This window comes from Scleropages formosus, chromosome 17, assembly GCF_900964775.1.
Source record: "Scleropages formosus chromosome 17, fSclFor1.1, whole genome shotgun sequence".
Lineage (NCBI taxonomy): Eukaryota > Metazoa > Chordata > Actinopteri > Osteoglossiformes > Osteoglossidae > Scleropages > Scleropages formosus.
In genome coordinates, this window is record NC_041822.1 from 5,982,573 (window position 1) to 6,001,723 (window position 19,151).

The 19,151-nt window shown below is 49.5% G+C and overlaps 1 protein-coding gene across 3 annotated transcripts in view; it reads right to left on the bottom strand.

Annotated features, from left to right (window-relative positions):
- LOC108938619 (multiple C2 and transmembrane domain-containing protein 1-like) overlaps positions 1-19,151 on the bottom strand; it is a 118,805-nt gene that overhangs the window by 12,624 nt on the left and 87,030 nt on the right. For 2 of the 3 annotated variants that reach the window (XM_029259469.1, XM_029259468.1), the window contains one exon: positions 11,247-11,303. In XM_029259469.1, the coding sequence (XP_029115302.1) occupies positions 11,247-11,303 (57 nt within the window). Of the gene's footprint in view, positions 1-5,789; positions 5,877-11,246; positions 11,304-19,151 lie in introns of all 3 variants that reach the window. The other variant, XM_029259467.1, reaches the window with a different exon arrangement.

The window sequence follows — 19,151 nt, forward strand, 5'->3', positions numbered from 1 at the left end:
CGGCACGGCGTTGTCTGCCGGACGTGGAGCTCTCTGCCGGGACGCCCGTAGAGAGAGGCGCGGTCCTTTGTTTGTGGGCTGTGGTTGTACAAGAGCAGGCAGGTAAGCAGGGAAGGGGCTCCAGGGGGCGTCTCACTTCAATCACACTAAACCTGGACCAGCAAGCAGGGAGCACCGCCCCCCATCGGGAATAATCCACACCCACTTCCTGTTCTACTTGTTGTGACAGAAAACCTCTTTGATCTTGCTAACACCAAAGGTGACTGCGGTAAAAAAAAAGAATGGGGGGGGGGGGGGGGGTGGCGTTGAGATGACATGAAATCATTCCGTGAGCCTCGACAGAAGCTTGTGCTCTTGGATCTTACTTTGGTTATTTATTTATCTGGGACATCTCCTTTTATTTTAACTGTATACCAGTGTATCCATGACAGCAAAGAATGGATACAGTGATGGAGGAACGTACTGTTAATGGTACTTCCCTGTTTAATCATTTACAACGACACCGCAAAGTCACAGAGGTAATACATTGCTGCTCTCCCTCTGGCAAACTTAAAAAGAAAACAACTTTTTAAAAATGTATCCATGTATTAATTTTCCAAAAGCATATCATTAGAGCTTTATTCATAATAAATGGGGCACTGAGAAGGCTTGTCAATGAGCCCATTCGCGTCACTGTGTCGGTGCACTTGAGAGGTTAATTAAAACTCCAGTTTAATTACGCCTGGGGCACTCGTCACACCGAAAGAGGGATGTGCGCCTCTCCTGGCTGCCCTCGCAGTCCCCGTCTCCTCGCAGAGGCGCGCAAAGTTGCTTCACGGTGCGGGGGATGCTGGGAAGTGACAACCCCATAACTCATCACAAAAGTCGTGTAGCGCATCGCATTTTGAGACAGCAAAACAGACAAAAAAAAAAAATGATGAGTAAAGGATTAGAAAGGATTTAGTCAAATGTGTCTGTAGACAGATGAGAGACAAGACCAGTGGCAATGTTACATGTGGATGAAGTGCTTTACAACTAAATAGTTGATATGAAAGGGTTCAAGGAAGCGCAGAAAATCTGTACGTCTGCCTATATCAGTCATGTGTATCTGTCTGTTTCGCTGTATCGGTCATCTGTATCTGTCTGTATCAGTCATCTGTATCTACGTCTGCTGTATCAGTCATCCGCGTCTGTCTGCCTCCATCGTCTCGGCCGGATCATCTGCCGACTGCATTCCTGCAGGAATGCGTTTCTTCGCCTGGTGTGGTCCGCCGCAGGTATAAACCCTCAGAAAGTCTTCTGGACGTCTGGCTAGGTCAGCGTCCAACTGATCTGACTGCCACCATCTGACCGGCTAGAGTTCCTTCAAGTCGGACAGGCCTCATTCCCGCACTTTGTCCCGCGCCATCTTCTGCAACACATCGCCGATGCGTGTGCCATTACACACATCACCGAGAAAGCTCCGCAGCAATAAACATGATTTCAGATCCAATTTTCTGCCAAAGACCGTCGAGAAGACCACTAGAAGAATGCAAAAAATTAAAAACATCAGTCTGACTGCAAAGCAGCAATTTGCACTCTCATTAAATTCCCTGACAGAAAGTTGCTCCATCTGCTTGTGGCTCAGATGTAGGAGCTGGGACCTTTATAGGTGACCCTTGTGGTGTCTAGGCCCTGGCTCGTGGTCTCGTAACTCCAATGAGCAGGTTCATTATGGTTTTTACGTTGTTGAAGCCTCACACCTCTGCTACTTTAATCAGTGGGTCTAAAACGCAAACATATTTTAAAAATATTAAAACGGTCTCTGGCTACCTTTGGAGAGCAATACAGCCCGCTCAAGTGGGGGCGCGAGAGGCGCGGAGTGCAGCGGCCCTGTCGGTGCAACACCGCCTCCAATCCACAGCAATAAATTCACCTTTATTCATTTCGCTGATGTTTCTCTCCAAAGCAACCAAACAACGATTTACCCCTTCGTACAGCTGGGATTGAGAAAGCGGTCATTCGAGGTAAGTACCACGCTCAAGGGTATTGTAGTAGGTGGGATTCAAACCCGCATCGTTCAAGTTCAAAGGAAGCTTCTCTAAGCGCTACACGACCTGCTACGCCACACCATACACACCGTTACTGTCAAAAAGGTCTGAGCAGTGTGAACAACGGCACTTTACCGCGTTGTTGAAAAAGTACATCGCCGCCAGGATGACTCGCTGATCGTCACATAAAAGGGCACCGCAGTCAAAATTTGAGGTGACGCGCGCTAGAGCTACCGAAGAAGGACTCGACGACTCGGGTCACGTGGATCGCGGGACACGTGCGGCCATGGAAGCCACCTGTCCAATTAAGAGCGCCGCCGCGCAAAGGGAAGAAACTTTCTGGTGTCAATTAACTCGCGGCACTTTTTACGGCTCTTTGAAGAGCGGGACCAGGAATCCGTCGCGTTTCCGAAGAATGCGTCCGCACGAGCGTGTTTACGCGCGTCTGCGAATGGGGGGAATGCTTCCGCACAGAACTGAGGAGGCCTCTGGCGCGCGAGCCTGTACGGGTAAGTCCGCGGGGGGTCCCCCCGAGAGAGAGACCGAGGCGAACGAGGAGGGAGATGTGTGAGCGTGGAAGCAGCGTGCGTATGAAAGATACACGCGAGCCTGATGCTCCGCTCACCTTGGCAGGTCATACTGACATCTCCGCCGCCTCTAAAGTGGAACAACATCAAACACACCTGTGTTCCTGACATGGAGGACTGCCGTCAACATAGTGATTAGAGACACTCGCCGTAAAAAAGAAAGTTTGATTCAATAACTTGCAGGATTCACTTAAACTTTTTACTGCTGAGATCAAGTTGAATTTATCATGTTTTCTGAAGCGCGACAAATTCGCCGTACAAAGGTGCTCAGATGTGCGGCGTCGTGCCGACCGCGAGCAAACGGTTAATATTGAAACATATTTAAATAACTCTGCTTACTCATCCTTCCATTAGACTTAAAAAAAAAAAAAAAAAAAAAAGTTGTTTAACAACTCCAGCGGAAGCAGGTGTGCCGGAGAGCGTGTGAAGAAAAGTAGGGCAACAATTACACGCGCCATTGTTTAAGTAGCGCAGAACCCTTTCGCTCGCACGTCACACTCGAGGCAGAGGGCTGCCACTGAGGCACGAGGTGTGGGACCACAAAGACGTGCATCGGATCAAACCCCTCGACGGTAAGGTGAGGAACGGGGTCCTATTGATCAGCAATGATCCCCGTCCCCCGGCCCCCCAGCCTCGCGCTCCCGCGTATCCCGTATCCCACAATCCCACGGTGAGCCCCTCTGCAGTCAGCCCGTCACTTAAGCGGCGCCGTTTATTCAGGTTTCCTTCGGAAATAATTGACTGCGCTCTGGCAGCTCCCGCGCATCGCTGACAAACATAAAAGTGCAACGCAGGTACCAAACACGACAGATGGTACAAACGAGCTCCGCAGGACCACACGCGCCGCACGCAGGGGCACAGGTAGGGGGCGCACGAGACACGGCTGGAATTACCGCAGTAACACTAAATGCAAAAAATAAATAAACGAGAGAGCGTACAAAGAGCAAAGAAATAGGGTCGCGTAGGAAATGGGGAGGGAGGGTGGGGGGGGTGTGTGTTTTCAGCGTTGCACAAAGTACCCCGACCCACAACATCAGACAACTGAGTTACTACGCTGCAGGATACACCCCTGGTACGGTATTGTGGGAACCACTCCGAGCCTGACCGGCGAACGGACAGGAAAGCGTTCGGTGGCTAATGGACTGAGCTTGCATCCAAAAGGCTGCAGGTTCGAACCGCTGAACAAGGTATTTCACCGTAACCGCCTGAGTAAATGGTGCGTAAAACTGTACGTCCCTTTGGATTAAATGAAATAAATAACAACGTTAATATATTCCGTGACACAGCCCTACCTTCAAGTAAGAGATGTCCCTCTCCCACATTAAGAGACTTTATGAAAAGCTTCTGATCTTCGCAGAAAAGAACTTTTCTGTTAGAGCACAATAACTTCAGACCCACTATAGATATCATTGTACGCCTGGCACCTTGCCAGCGCTACATGAAAGCAGCAGATGTTTTGTTTTGAAGCCGGCTTTTAATAAATTATTTATTTCAGAAGTAATCCTTGGGTGAATATGGGGAATACATCTCTTTCCCCCCTTTCCCTTCCTTTCATAATCACGCAAATACCTGTTTAGCTCTGCACAGCCACGCTCCGCACGTCCACCTCTAATCAAGCCATTTTCCCCGTCACAAAGGGCCGTATTAAAGCACGCGGCCGACTCGAGTTCAGCGGGGGGAGAGGGGAGCCTTTCGCGGCACCAATGTCAAACTGGAGCCAATGTGCGCGAAGAAGGGGGACGCTTCCCGGACATCCGCGGCTGAGCCCTAAGAGAGGACGCGCCTGCTTTCTGGAGTGGCCTGCGCTTTCCCAGGAGAAGCCCTTCGGTCCTAGAGGTCTGCTTTAGGACCATAGCTCGGACTCCGCAACGGCCGCCTAGGTCAACGTCCGGCGCTCCCCCTGGCCGTCCCAGCTCTGTCCTCTGCGGCTTCCTGGACGGACACCCTGATGAATAGAGCACAATTACTCCAGTCCTCTGCTGCCCTGGATTCCCGAACGTGCTTTTTTGCCCAAAAAAAGGCACCGGAATAAAAAGCCAGCGGAACTTCTGCTTTCTTCTATGTGTGTCAAGCTAAAAAAGTAAGAAATAATAAAGTCAGACCTGAGTATCTGCGAAGCTTCTGTGTGAAATGAGGATATCCTCGCTGTGCCACATCTAACCAAAAGGAATGCGGAAATTTCCCAGCCCTGAACTGCACACATCGGCCATTATACGAGAATAGCAGTGTTGCATTTTGCAGGAAATTATTACAAAATGTAACACCTCTTGTAAGATTTGAATTTTATTTGCCCTAATTCAGCCAGCCGCATTTCACGTTCAAAGGGCAACGTGTGTTAGTTTTCAGCGCGAGTTCAAAGGTCCCCTGACACTGCGCATTCATCATGCAGTATTATTTTAAAAATGAAACAAAAAGCTTGGAAATTATCATCTGAATATTTGAGACCTTATGAAAAAGGAATCAGGTGAAAAAAAAGCTCCCTGAAAAACAAACAACATGAAATATACATCAACATCGCACGCGCGCGGCTCCTGCTCTCCGAAACAATGGGCGCCGTCTCCGCACGAGTCCGACTCAAGGCGCATCGCGCTCCACTGCTGTCCGAGGAAATTTCCACAAGGTCGGCGTTTGTGACAGATCTGCGGCATCTCTAGCGATCGCTCGGCAAAACGGTGCATCGGTCCAGCTGCTCTGGCCTCCGTTGAACCCTATGCGCTTTTCAGACTAAACGCAGCACGTTGAACTTGCGCTGGAATAAACAGGAGCTTCCCGAGACGGGACTTTGGGTTTCTGATTGGGAATCTGAGATCGACCGCAGGAACAGAAAACAAAGAGAAAGGCCCATTGTTCTGGACAGATGGCACCCAACAGCAAGGGATCTCAGCAGGAAGCTAATGAAGAGCAGGCCTCCGAAGACGGCTAGACATCGGTGACATCCTGTCTCCTGCATGTCAGCGTCTGCCCAGAGGAAAACCGCAGCCATCCTCCTACGAGGACACACCGGACGGCCCAGTGGACCACAGGCTGCTCCAGAATCCGCGCGCTCCTTTCCTCCAGGAGGAGCGAGATTACCGAGAAAGCGGAACCAGGCCGGGCAGCGAGGGCTGCGGAGACCGTGACACGGAGCGCTACAGAGAGCGGCTGCAGACACACGACGGGCGAGATCGACACGGGGGACACCAGCCACACTTACCACCATCACGTGTATCCACTTAAAGTGCCAGGAAGCCAACATATCCTCAAGGATATGGCTGTCATCTGAAGGGACAGAACCTGGGACCTTGTGGACCAGAATAAATTGACATGGTTTTTCAAGCAGGGAGACACAGGAAGGGTTAAAACAAAAGCAAGAGACAAGTCAGTATGTGAGGGGAAACATTGGATTTCTTTTTAAGGGCAAACAATGCATCTCAATTTTGACACAGAGACAATGCGTGATTAAAATGCAGTTCCTATGAGCGCCTCCTAAGCATCTTTTACAGCGTGAAGCTTTTTATCCTTCAGAGGCAAGAAGAAGAAAAGAACTTGAAGGGGCAAACTTTCTTCATTCTCCTCAGCACTTAAAAAAAATCTTGTTACCTAAGGACATGCGTGGCGAATCACAAGCTCAATAGCCCGAGAACAGGTTTTCAGTCACACTTTTTAAAGCATTAAAATAAATCCCAACGCACTCTTTAGTCCAATTACATACTACAACACAGCTGTTGGTGCAATCGGGGGAAATCTGTCACTCCGGAAAGTTGATTTCTCCATGTGTTATTTACAGATAAGCCCTACTGTAACGCTACTTTCCCTCACGCGGAAACGGCGCAGGAATCGGCTCCGATTCAGAGCTTCACGGTGCCGAAAGGTGAGGCGCCTCCCCTGCACAGCTGCTCGACGGGAGAAGGGAAAGCCGGCCGGGCAGACGGAAGAGCAGCCGCGCCCAGGGGTCGCTGAGACGGGGCGCCTGACCAGTCCTGCGGACCTGCCGCCCCCCCCCGGCAGCAAAACTGCAGACCGGCGGTACCTGGCGGGCCAAAAGATAAGCAGGGGGATGGAGGGATTGGCTATCAGCCCGCCTCAGCTGCTCTGTTCTCCTATTAGATTTGCGATTAGTGGTTCTAAATGTTAATGGGAATAAGATTAGCTGTTTCTTTGGAGATGGCATCTCAAGGTACTCGTCTGAACACGCCGGTGACAAACGGTTCGGAAGCGCACGCACCTTGCCGAGCTCCGCGCGACACAAGGCGAGGCCCGCCCCTCGACGCTGACGTGTCCGCTCGAAACAAGCAGCACGCGCGCTTGTTAGCCCGCACGGTGCACCGCGGCGAGGAGCGCGTGGAAGCGGCGGCGCCGCCGCCAAAGCGCGCATTTCCCTGCCCTACAGCGAAAAGCACGCTTAACACACTGCGGCGCTGAAGCAAGCGATCCATTTCGGCGGAGCATTTTCCTCTCGACGGTGAATGAGTCATAGCGGGCCATTTATACTGCGGTATTTACAGATTTTAGAACGGACATAGATAATCCACACATTCACTATTTCACACGCTTGCTGCCCGCCAAGACCACTGAAACAGTACAAATCATAATGTACCAGGTATGAGAAACGGTATCGCTGCAGGACTGCCTGGAGCCACGAGAGTCTTCTCGCCCTCCTACCGTGCACTCATCTGCAATATTTACGACGACCCGCGGTTCGCACTCCTCCGATGACCGCAGGCCTGGTCACCGCACCCACAGACAGCGACGGACTCAATCACGATGCACATGGACAATGCTTGGAAGAGTCACGGGCTGGTTAGCCTCTTGCGGTGAAAAGTCAAATCCCAAGGCCAGCGGACCTGAACTTAACCCGGTTTATGGCGAGAACAGGCACATCTCCAAGGGCAGGTTTAAATAAACACGTGCCTTAGTTTTTCTTCTTTCTTTTAAAGATATATTGTAAATATACCTTTAAGACTAAAGCACAAATTGTACAATTCTCATCACTGTCACGTTGTTTCGGTTTGTTTGGTTTTACTACGCTATTGAGTACAGCTCTTCATGGGAGTCATTTCTCGCCTACTTTAAAAGTGCTGCCAGTTGCATGCTGGGACTTCTGATGCTGCTGTTCTCCATTGTTCCCCAAACCCCTTAAACCATTCTCTGTGTTTCCCTTCCTAACTGGTTGCAATTTACATTACCTGCTTGTCTTCAGCAAGCCAAGAGCTTTTAATATGACAACATGCTCGTTTCAGCATTCCGTGTTATTTTCAGCTGATTTTAGTCGATCGGTTTCCCGGAGTCTATTACGTGATCCGCATTCCCACCCGCAGCACTGAGAAATTTTCAGCGATAATATTCTAATAATGGTTTATACCCCAAGAGATTTCACAGATAGGACATTTTAAGCCATTTGTGGAAATTAGAGAGGTGAACGACTGTGAGAACACAAGGCCGAAGGTGTGGCACATGTCAAGCGGAAGGAGTATCTTCACATGATGGGGATTTTCTGAAGCTTGGCACAGGAAGGCAGCATCCGCCTGTCTTCATAATAGGTGGTGGAAAAGTCATTAAACAGCGGAGCATCTGGAAGTCCTGAGTCTGTTGGCAGCGCGGCAGGTCTTCCCACGACTGAGTTCTAGGGATGGTTTCGATCTTGCTTTAATCGTACAGGTGTGATGAGGCTGTTCCTCCTCTCCCTCTCATACAGATGTCATAAGGCCCACTGAACAGAGAGAGTCCCGCCTGGGAGCGACGCTGCACGACTGCTGCCGGTGGAGTTGCCATCACATCGCCAAACCCTAAACATGACTGACAACACCTTGCCCGGGGGGACCGTCTTTTCCGCTAACGACGCGCTCGTCGCGGTTTCCTCGCTGCGGTTAACGCGTGGCGCTGCGTGCGGCCTAAACTTCGTGCGTATCCGCTCTGGCACGGAACAGGTGTTTTTCGGAGGCTGAGACTGCGTGATCTCAGGAGACGGACTTGGCGTGTCTGATCGCGCACAACGCCGCTGCCTCGCTACTACCGCAACACCGCTGCGCGAAGCGTCGGGCTTCGGCTGCCTGGCAGGCGCTGGGTGGGAAGGCTTCATAACAGGCACTCTGCCTCTACCTGATGTCTTTAGCAGCCACTTCAAACAGCTTCGGAGAAGTGGAATGCAATTCAGTTAATTAAAAATGGAAATAATCTCATTAGAATCTACACTGCATTCACTTTTGTCTTTAGTAACATGACAAGGTGTGTTTAGAGCTGCGCTGTCTTCTTAGCAATTTTCAAGGCACCGAAATTCCACGGTTTACATAACATCTTAAAGGCCTGCGCCGATCACATCGAGTTTAGTTCGCACGCATCTCTGCTACTGTAGGATAACATTACACTGCTCATATTCAATAACCGCTTATTCATAAAGTGCAACATACGAACGATTCTCTCCCAAAAAAGCCCCCAGATGGTCATTTATAATTCGAGCTTTAAAGGGGAGAAATCAAGATTACCAAACTGGTTGGAACGAATCGGATCCGGCCTGTGCGCTGGTGTCAAGACCTGACTCTCCGCGAATAAATCTAAGAATACAAATTAATAATTAGGTGCAAATAAAGAAGGGCATACCACTTAAAGGCACGAACTACCGGGAGGGAGGAGGGAGGGAGGGAAAACAGTACAGGTCCAAATCCTGCCACATGTGGGTACCTGTTTGGGTTTAACAGCTTGCCTGTCCACGCCAATTAGCCTTGGCTCGGACTTTCGCTGACAGAGTGACTCAGTATTGACGTTGGCTCTAGAAAAAGACACTTTTTCAACATCAGCTCAACAATCCGCTAAGTGAAAACGCATGCCGAGGCCTGGGCCAAGCCTGCGAGGGGTCCTCGTCGAATGGGAAACAGGTGCTTCGCTCCTTCGCCGTGTAATACCACGTTTAGCCCAAGGACCAAAGGTTATCCAGCTAATAGCTGCCTTGTGGCGTGCTGGGAGGAGCGGTGCACCAGCCAAGGTTAAACATCTGGGACACATTGCGCATACTTGCAACATATGCCTCAGGTTCAATTAAAATGAGGCCTGGGCACATTTATTAATCCTTTTTTCTTTTTTCTTTTTCCTTCCCCCAAAAAAACTTTCATCCCATAAAAGGTCTCCTCTGACCTGACCTTAATATTTTACAATCTGAACAAACAGGAGAGGTAATGAGAGCAGCGGGTCACTTCGCAAACTGCAAGTGGATGGAAAAGACAAATTTGTCCGGCCTCAGAACTTCATTTGTTGTACACTTAACCATGAAAAAAGAAAAAAAAAAAAAAGTGTCAAAGAAAAGAAGGGGGAGAAGAACGATGAAGAGACGGAAAAGGGTGGTGGAAAAGAGTTGGAAAAATTTAATAAAAAAAAAAAAAAAAAAAAAACCACACCACTTTTCAACATCCAAATAGCTTGAATGGAACATCAAATACTTGAACGGTATGAAGGAAATGTATGAGGCCGGAGTCTGGAAATTGTAGTCTTTGTTGTCTTCCTGTACCCATGTGCAGCGCTTCGCTCCAATGTGCGACAATAATGGGTTCGTCCAATGTGGAATAATAATCTTCAGAGCGCATCTCAGAGCAGGGGATTCCAAGCTGGCCCCGGGTGCCTTGGTTGAATGCGAACGTTAAATTGCATTTACGTCAATCTGCATCTTTTCAACGGTCCATTTTGAGCGGGCAAAGAGGGAGGAATGCAGGGACGACGGCGAAGTTCCCAATTTCCAGCCGCATTCATACCTGCTGGCGACGCAGGGCTTCCCTACATCTTGCAGGGCTATTGCGTCGTAGCATGGAGAATGCTCGAATATGACAACTGCTGTGCGCAGCGTCTGCTTTCTTAACCCCGCGAACTCAGAAAAACGGAGGTAAGTGTACTGGCTGACACTGAGAGGGCTATAAAATAATTCCTCAGTGTTGAAATAACAGTTTAGGAAAGATTGCTTTTTCCAGTGCCAGGAGAGTCGTGTTCTCAACGTGTGTCTCCCCCCAAAGGCAGATTATTTCGTTTTTCTTTGTGGCCTTACATAAATGCGGGAGGGTCCCATTCATACCAGTAAGGTTTACTGCCAAGGAACGCTGGGCTGCAGGCCTACGCTCTAGCTCTGAGTATCCCGAACCCCCCCAGGCTCTCACCTCCCTGCCGAACTTCCCAACATGCACTGCTCTCTACCGCACATGAGATCATTAGCGGCGTCCGCTAGAGACTGGAACTCTGGACGAGCTGACCTGCTTCTGCTGTGAACATGGCTGCGTTTTCTTTCCCTCTCTCTTTTTTCCCTTCTCCTGGAGGAGTCCGTCTGTCACCTTTTCTCTATGCTTCCTTCAAACTTTTTGCCACCTACCTACCTATGTACTTGAATACTTTTTACTTTACAGTAATGAAGAAGCTAATTAATTAAAAAAAAAAAAAAAAACAAATCAGCATAAGGTTGCTGCCTGTGTTGTGGAAACTAGTCTTTCAAACAGCACCAACGTGCCACAGTCCTTCTGAAGAAATATGAAGTTACGAAAAAGGATCTGGTCAACGTTCAGCAAAGCAGCGAAACGAAGCGAAGCGAAGCAAGGGAGGCTGTAAAAATAGCTATAACTGTGTTATTTACACTCTAGTCTTATTCTTAGAAGTAGTTTCATCTATAAAAAGATGTGCTCCTGATGGTGGCAATAATTACCTTGTCATCTTTGTCACACTCCTCATCCTCGCCTTGCAGGATGTCCTCCAGTGCTTGCTGATGGCACCGAAACCATTGAGAAAATGAGGGAAAAGAGAGAAAAAGTGCGGTAAGTGAACGTGATGATTGACAGAAAACAAATTCATTTTGTATCTCGCTCCACTACTAATGACTGCTGTCTCAGCATCTCTCAGAAACACTCTTAATTACCCCCTCTCCTGCTACTTCACAACCTACCCCCCACCCCTCTCAATGTGTCCCATTGCTTGGGCTTGACCATCCATATCTTCATTACGGATTCATTCGGACTTGCGGGAAGTTATGTAATATGCCAACTATGTGCTCCAATGATCCAAAACTGATGGAACAAAAGGCACTGCAGTAGACCCCCTTTGTGCCTGTTAACCCCCACTTCACAGCAAACATGGCTGAGACGTCATGGTACGCTGCCAGCTGCACCACTCCAGCTTAAGCTGAGAAAAACATCTCCACTAAATACCAGGACTGTGCCTTCCTTTTGAGGAAACAATGCCTTCCCCAGACTGACTGCTGCTCTGCTTTCAGGTCTACTGCCCAACATTATTTTACGTACACAAGTAAGAGCGCCGCCATACTGCCATTTCGCTGAAAAGCTGTTAAAATCAGAAATCACGTTGCACGAAAAGAACTATTTTCATGCAACAATTCAATTTCACTCTTCGCTTTCCAGCTTAACAACTTTACAAAACAGTTTTTTTAAGCAGAGGTTCTGCTTAACTGTATCGGTTTCCCGAAAGCTCAGAGAAGTCATAGATACTTGCTGAAAGACATTTGATGTGGTACAAATATTGAAGGTCCTGAAAGATACGGACATTATTTATTGTAAACGCCATCTGTAGAATGTCTGTCTAACAACGGAGAAGGCGGCATAGATTGGAAATAACCTTGGGTTTGGTTAAAATTGAATTGAAAAAAAAATTTTTTTTCAACGAGTATTGGGCATCTAAAACACATCTGCCAGCACTAGAGTTGAGGCCAAGTCTCTGGGCTCCTTCACAAGACAGCTGGACAAGATATCAGAGTCAAAGGGCTATTAGACGACCCGACAAGCTATATGGGCCGACTGGTCCCCTCTCGTTTGCATCTTTTTATGTGCAACACATGTACAAACTCAGAAGAGATCACATAACCAAGCATATGGACGAAAAAAAATCAGCACATTCTCCAAATGTCTACAAATCCAACATGACTCACAAATATGGAACTTTCCTTTATAAATAGAAGAGCAGCGCAAAGAGTAAATTTACAATAACGTGTCAAAGCACTCGTCTACATATCAGTACTTATTTTCTCATTAATTATGCAATCAAAAATAAGTTGAAATAATCATTTGGGATTTCACTCCTTTGATTGATCTCATTGAGGTGCTGCCAGGTTTGGGGTTTCGGTTATTACAATCTCTCATCACTCCATTTGCTGAGATCAAAACATAATTCCAGGGGACGGCTATTAAATTTAGTTGTTGCAGGCAAGCAATTTGTTGGCAAAAGCATAAAGAGTTTTTCTCGGTCAATTGAAAACACTCCATTCAGCGACTGTGGCCCCTGGGAGAACTGGGAGGATGAGCGGGGAGACGGAGGGGCCGGTATCTCATGTCTGTTTGTGTTGCTCGGAGAGTGTACAGCAAAGATCATTTTTCCTGTGGCCCCCGCTGTCATTCACACATCAAAGCGAGAAGGTCATGTGAACACCATTTACACAAACAAACCGCACACGAGTCAAGTATCATAAACCTCTGGCTGACAGAGTGCGTATTTATTGCTTTTCTCTCTCCTTCTTCTGTTTTTTTTTTTTGGCTACAGAAGTTTGAGAAATCAGAAAGTCTTTACTTATCGAACAATGGAATGGGTTCTTTTGTTTTGCTTTTTTTAAGTATCTGTGACTTAAGCTTCTTATGTAAATAGAGATTTTTCAGAACAAAAGAGGGTTCAGGGCAGGCGCATTGTGCGCTCTGAACAAACAGCGCTGGCATTGCGGTAATAGTGTACGCCTCCACCAGCACCGCGGAGTCGTTCGGCTCTGCTTTACTCTAAGGCTTCTTTCTGGAACGCCACGGCACAGCCCGGATAATTATCCCAAATTAAGAACAGTTCGGCTCTGCCGGCGGATTTCGGTCCACGGAGGGGACACGAGACGGGAGCCGGCGACGACAAGAGCCAGTCGTGTCACGGATTTACGGCCTCCTTCTCCATTGTCACTCGCCGTGTGTCACCAGAGAAGAGAAACGAACAAAAACGGCAGAAAGACAAAGAACGACAGATGCAGCGTTTCTTACATATATGTGTAGAATAAGCACACAGAAAGAACAGATAAAGACTTCGACAGAAGCTAATGTCCCTGCCCTGCAGCTTGTCACCAGCGATCTCTTCCAGCGTCACGCTCATGTCCGCGTAGGAACGTGAGCGTCGAGCTGGCGAATACCGAATCGACTCGGATCACTTAAACTCATCGTCGCGCCGAAACTCAAAAGCATTAAGAGGAAAAAGCGTCGGCAGTGGCGGAATCGGTGACGCCGGACCATAAGGCAGTGGCTGGGAAAGTAGCGCAGTAGGAAACGTAGTTCGTTCGGCGAAACGCTAAATTAACTGTAACGAAGGGCTCGGCTAAGACCGCCGGCACACTCCGGCTGAATGAAAGCGCTACCTTCCTGACAAAACTTCACACAGGAAAGTTCTGCAGCAGCTCGTCCCAACTCTCTGACTTCACACTGTAGTTTGTGCAGTTTTTCCCCTCCTCTTTGTGATGAGTGCACAGAAATCCAGTACCTTTGCTCTCGCTCCTAACCTTCGGAATGACAGGCACTTGGGGAATAGATGTCGATGCAGACATCCCACTGAACATGAAGATATACTCTCCCTTTTTTCCCGTCCGCCTTTGAAACCTGAAACATTTTAACCTCTCCAGCTGCTCCAGGCTGCCCTGCTCTGTATGCCGTGTGTGGATCAAAACCCTGGAGAGAAGAGGTTGGCTGCCCGATAAGGGTTTTCTGTGGTGCACATCTGAGTGATATGGCCCTTCACGAACTGTCAGAGCTCGCTGACGGGGGGGTGAACGGGGAGGGTGCGCTGGCGCCGATCCAAACTGTTGAATTTGCTCAGCGGGGAGGGTATCCAGGGCAACCGGTGGGCACAGGGGTCCCTCCAGCGTGGCACACCTTTCACACTGATCAAACAGGTCACGGATTTCAAACGAGGCCCCGAAACAGTGAAAAGGTGTGTGTCTTTGTGTGCGTAAATATGAGTACGTGTGATTCCCCTGAAGAGAATTTCAGTCTTTATTACGTGCACATCCTTGAAAGGAACTGACAACCTATTCTATTAATTACCACATTCGGTAACCGGACGGACGAATGGGCCTACAGTCCACGTACCATTAAATCAGCGTTGCTGCTACGCTGCCTCTGTGTGTGTGTGTGTGTGTGTGTGTGTAACAGCACCATGGCGGGCTGGCTTCCCATTCGGAGAGTACCATTCCTCACGCCCTATGCTTCTGGCATAGGCTCTGGACCACCAGGACCCGCACCTGCACTGGTCAAGCAGTAACGGATAATGGACAGATGGATACTACCAGCGCACTTAAGCTCTAGGAGCCCTGGGTGTCAGCGGCCTCTTGAAGCAGGCTCTGACGTAAAAGTTTTCAGCGGCATCATCACGCACTACAGAACTCTGCCTTTCGCAGCCTTGCTGTCGTTAGGCTGTACCGGCTGTACGGGGCATTGTGGGATAGATGTTATTGCGGCCTGTTTTGTCCTGGTGCCCGAGTGTCACGGATTCACAGCAGGATAAAAAGAAGGGAGCAATTGGCTGCACAGACTAAACTGCCACTTACAGTAATCTGCAGCAGCCCACACCCATGGGACGGCCCCGTTCCTGCTGACACGATGAGAAAACACAAACAGCCAGTGCTCAGGCAAGCGCTGTGGCAGCATCATTAGCAAAACGGGCACAGAGTTCGCAGGGATGAAGCGGGGACGATCCAGGCGCTCCCGCTTTAAACCTCGGCTCGGAGCGAGACGGCGCGGGGAGGCACGGGGGAAATCAGCGCAGCTGTAATGTTTCCCAGTTAAAAGTGACATGACCTTTTGATTTTGTCACCTGTCACCAGCTCGGATGTCACGGCGAGGCGGATGCGCGTCTGCAGAGCGCGGGGCTCTACCCCCCCAGCCACCGCCTAACGCTTCGTGCACCCCTCGCCCCCCCACCCCCTCCAGATGACTTGCGGGCGGCAGGAGTGGTGCTGCACAAAGCGGTGGCAGAGCAGGCACCGTCGCGGCGGCTGGCAGATGAAAGGCCCAGAGGGCCATGCGACTGCTCCCCGCTCGTCGTTATTCCGAGTGCACGGCGGGCGGACTCCAGCCCTCCTCCTTCCGCGGGAGAAGCGAACGCGCCGCAGCGTGCCCTAAATGAGGGCTGGATCTGAGGGCCTGACAGGGTGCTCTTCAAAGGGGCCTGATCCGGGACATACGCCCGTTTTGATTCGGCTGGCGGGGCGGGCTTGACAGGCCCCCTTTTCCCAACGCCCCACCTTTAAAGCAGCCACGCTCGCGGAAGAGAAAACAGTGCATCATTTATTCATGAAGCGCTCATCGAAGCAGTTTGTTTTTAAATTAGACGCATAGGGTGAAACAAGTCGACAAAAACAACAGAAATTTAAAAAAAAAAAAAAAAAAATTATGAAAAAAAAAAAAAAAAAAACACATTTCTTCAGGCATTTTGTTTCCGTTGCATGGCCCCGGAATGTAAATGAAGGGAAAACAGTGGTGTTTGGCTGGAAATCAGCACCGGCTCGGCTTTGATGTCTCCGCAACGTACAAAACGTGAAAAACAGGATGATTGTTCTCGCCTTCTGCAACCGAACTTCGGCCTTCCCCGCTACCTCACGTGACACCCGAAGCTGTCCCGCGACTCCACGCTGGGAGCCGTGCGGCGGAATTAATCAATGCGAACTTTCTCTGAGACTGTTCCCTACCAGAACCTGAACGACGCCTGTTTGCGGCATTTTAAGATGTTGCGGTTCGACTGCACGTCGCATCAGACTGTTAATAAACTGTAGGGAAACTGCAGCGGGACTTTCGCACCGTGCAGCGTGTTCCAAATTACACGGCCGGTCAATAGCGCCACGGCTCTGGAAGGGACGCTCTTATCAACATTGATAACCGCTTCAAATATTTTACCCCGACTAACCAAAAAAAAAAAAACTATGGCAAAATTAAATATTGATTTTAAAAAGATATAGGAATAAATACCAAACAATATATGCTTTCTTTTTATTTCCTGGCTCTCCCACCAGAGGTTTGACTTTACAAGCACCACTGAGATATCTATCAATCGTTACAGCCCACTTACAATCTGACATCCGCCCGCCTCATATCTGCCTTCTTATTCCCCAAACACAACATCTATTTGGGAAGCTGACATTAATTTGCAGTCCTGACATTTGCTACATGACGAAAAAACAACCAAGGTTCTGCTTCTCGTAAAAGCCACGGTCCCGTTCTGCGGTTTCGGGAACGTCACACGTCACATTACACGCTGACCTAATGCCATATGCTCGGGCGCTCAGAGCACCGCTACTTCGAAAATCACTTAAGGCAGACGGTGACACCTAAGCTGACCGCTCAACGCTGACGTGTCTCGGTTACTCTGCGTCCTTTCTGGATTCTGTTAGCACCTGCAGACAGAGCGGAGCGGCCAGCCGGCTACTACAACAGTTAGCCGTGTCCGGTATGTCGCTTGGAGGGGAGCGCGACTCTCCCGTTTGAGCCTGTAGGCACCCTGACTGACCACAGGTGTCGCTTTGAGCAACGAGGGGGTGAGGAACTCAGCCATCTCAACCACCCGAGGGAACGTGGGCCAATTTGTGTTGCGCGGGCCGCCTTGCCACAGATGGCTGGTGTGGCACTGCAAGACGGGTCCCTGCGGCAGGGAACACAGCAATTTACCCATGTGCCACTGGGGAGGCCCTTGGGCACGCAATTTTAATACATCAACATGTAAGTCCTTGCCAAGGATAACAGAACTGGCCAATTACACAGGAAACAGAAAGGAGTACAACTCTCTTTCATGCCCTACTCAGTACAGGACAGCAGGTACAGAAGTTGGACTTGGCTCCAAATACTCTCGGCAGAAATGCCACGGTTCAGGCCAGCATACCGCCCTCGAGAACAGTTCTCAACATTGAACTGGTTCAGGAAAACCATGAGAGGTCAGCGAATGACTTACAAGTTCAGTAGGTCACACTGGAGACACGTCTCGGCTCAGCAGGTAAACACAAGTAGCGTGATTCCGCCGCACCACGAAGGAAGGAAGTATCGAGAAGCGATTCCGTAGCATGCAAAACTGCAGCATGCGCTCCGTGTAGAGCGCTGGCGGGGAGCCGCTCCTGGACGAGCTGCTTTAATTGCACATCCACTGGTGACAGAGATATCAGTGTGTTTCACTCACATGACAATGTATGCTATAATTAGTGCCTTAACAACATCTGGCGAAGAGTTTTCCAGGCCAGTGGCTCAGCTGCGCAGGTCTTCCAGGGCAGCTCGGGGCCCTGTGGTTTTCCACTCCAGCTGAGCTGTCCATCGCTTCACTGAGCCCACCGTCTCTCGGCCCGACAGACGCTTCCCGGAGCCTCCCGGAGAGCACCGCCGCAGGTGTGGGGCGGAGGGGTGGGGGGGGGCGCCCTACCTCCCCGGTGCCGTACGCACCAAGCCGGCTTCCTCTCCCTGCCCGTGGGGCTGCTTACTGCCTTGCTCCTTCACCTGGCTTCATTCCACTGCCAGGTTTCCCGGCTTTTCAACAGCCACCAGTGTGGGGCCTCTACAAAATGTGATGGCAACACGCTTTGCGGATCATGGGATGTACAGGGCACGGGTAGCAGGTTGCCGAAGGTTGTTACATCTGTGAAATGTAGCCTTTAATGTTGAAAAAGTAGCTCAGACAATGACAAAATATGACAAAAAGTCATATCGTTGGAAGCAGTAACACATGGGGACTTGCACAGGAGTAATTTTCCAGTATTGTCCGGGGTCAGCTGGCTGGAGGTTAAAAGCGGAGGTTTAGCCTTCCGGTTTGACAGTTGAATAAAGTATAGTCCTTAGTCTACTCACAACAGAAAATGAATGACACACAGACACAGACCCCATCAATGTTTTATTTCTTTGTGAAACACGGAGGGGATTTTTAAGGAAAAAAGGGGGTGGGGGATTGGGTTCATGCCGGATTCCTGCAGCATAGTCTCATCACAGACTTTGGAAAGCGCTGCTTTCTGAGCATTCAGAAAAGCAGTTGACCTCCTCAGGAACACAATGGTTTGATTTTCCGTGTTTTTCAAAGTGATTAGCAGTAGGGTTTTCTAGGCGAGAGAGGCGGCCACCTCTCCGTCAGGGCAACCAAGCCGCCAGATAAAGCATCCACGAGGAATCCGAGAATCCAGACTCTCAAAGAGCACAATGTAAACCACTTCCCACCATATGTGCCACACAATGGAATTGTTTGTGAAAATAAACAGGGGAGGCAGCATTGCGATGGGCTTGGGGTAGAGGGGAGGTTCCAAAACGGAATTTATGTCGCCCCGCCATCCGAATCTGTACAGATGCTAATACTTGGATGTCTTACAAACCAAGCGAACATTCCCAGCCTGGGGGACAGAGAGAAATGGCTGGCTCCCTTCTCCGAAGTGGTCTGGAGCTTATTTTCCTGCTTTTGTTGCACGTCACGTAATGGCAACATGCGGTTTGTGTGTCAGTGGACTTGTGGGGACTGTGTATTAGTGTAATCTGAAATTACTGCCTGCCCAGCTGTCTGCAGTGGACATCTAAGGTCAGGTGAGAACGGCTAGCAGAGGATGCAGTCTCGCCCGGAGGACCGCGGT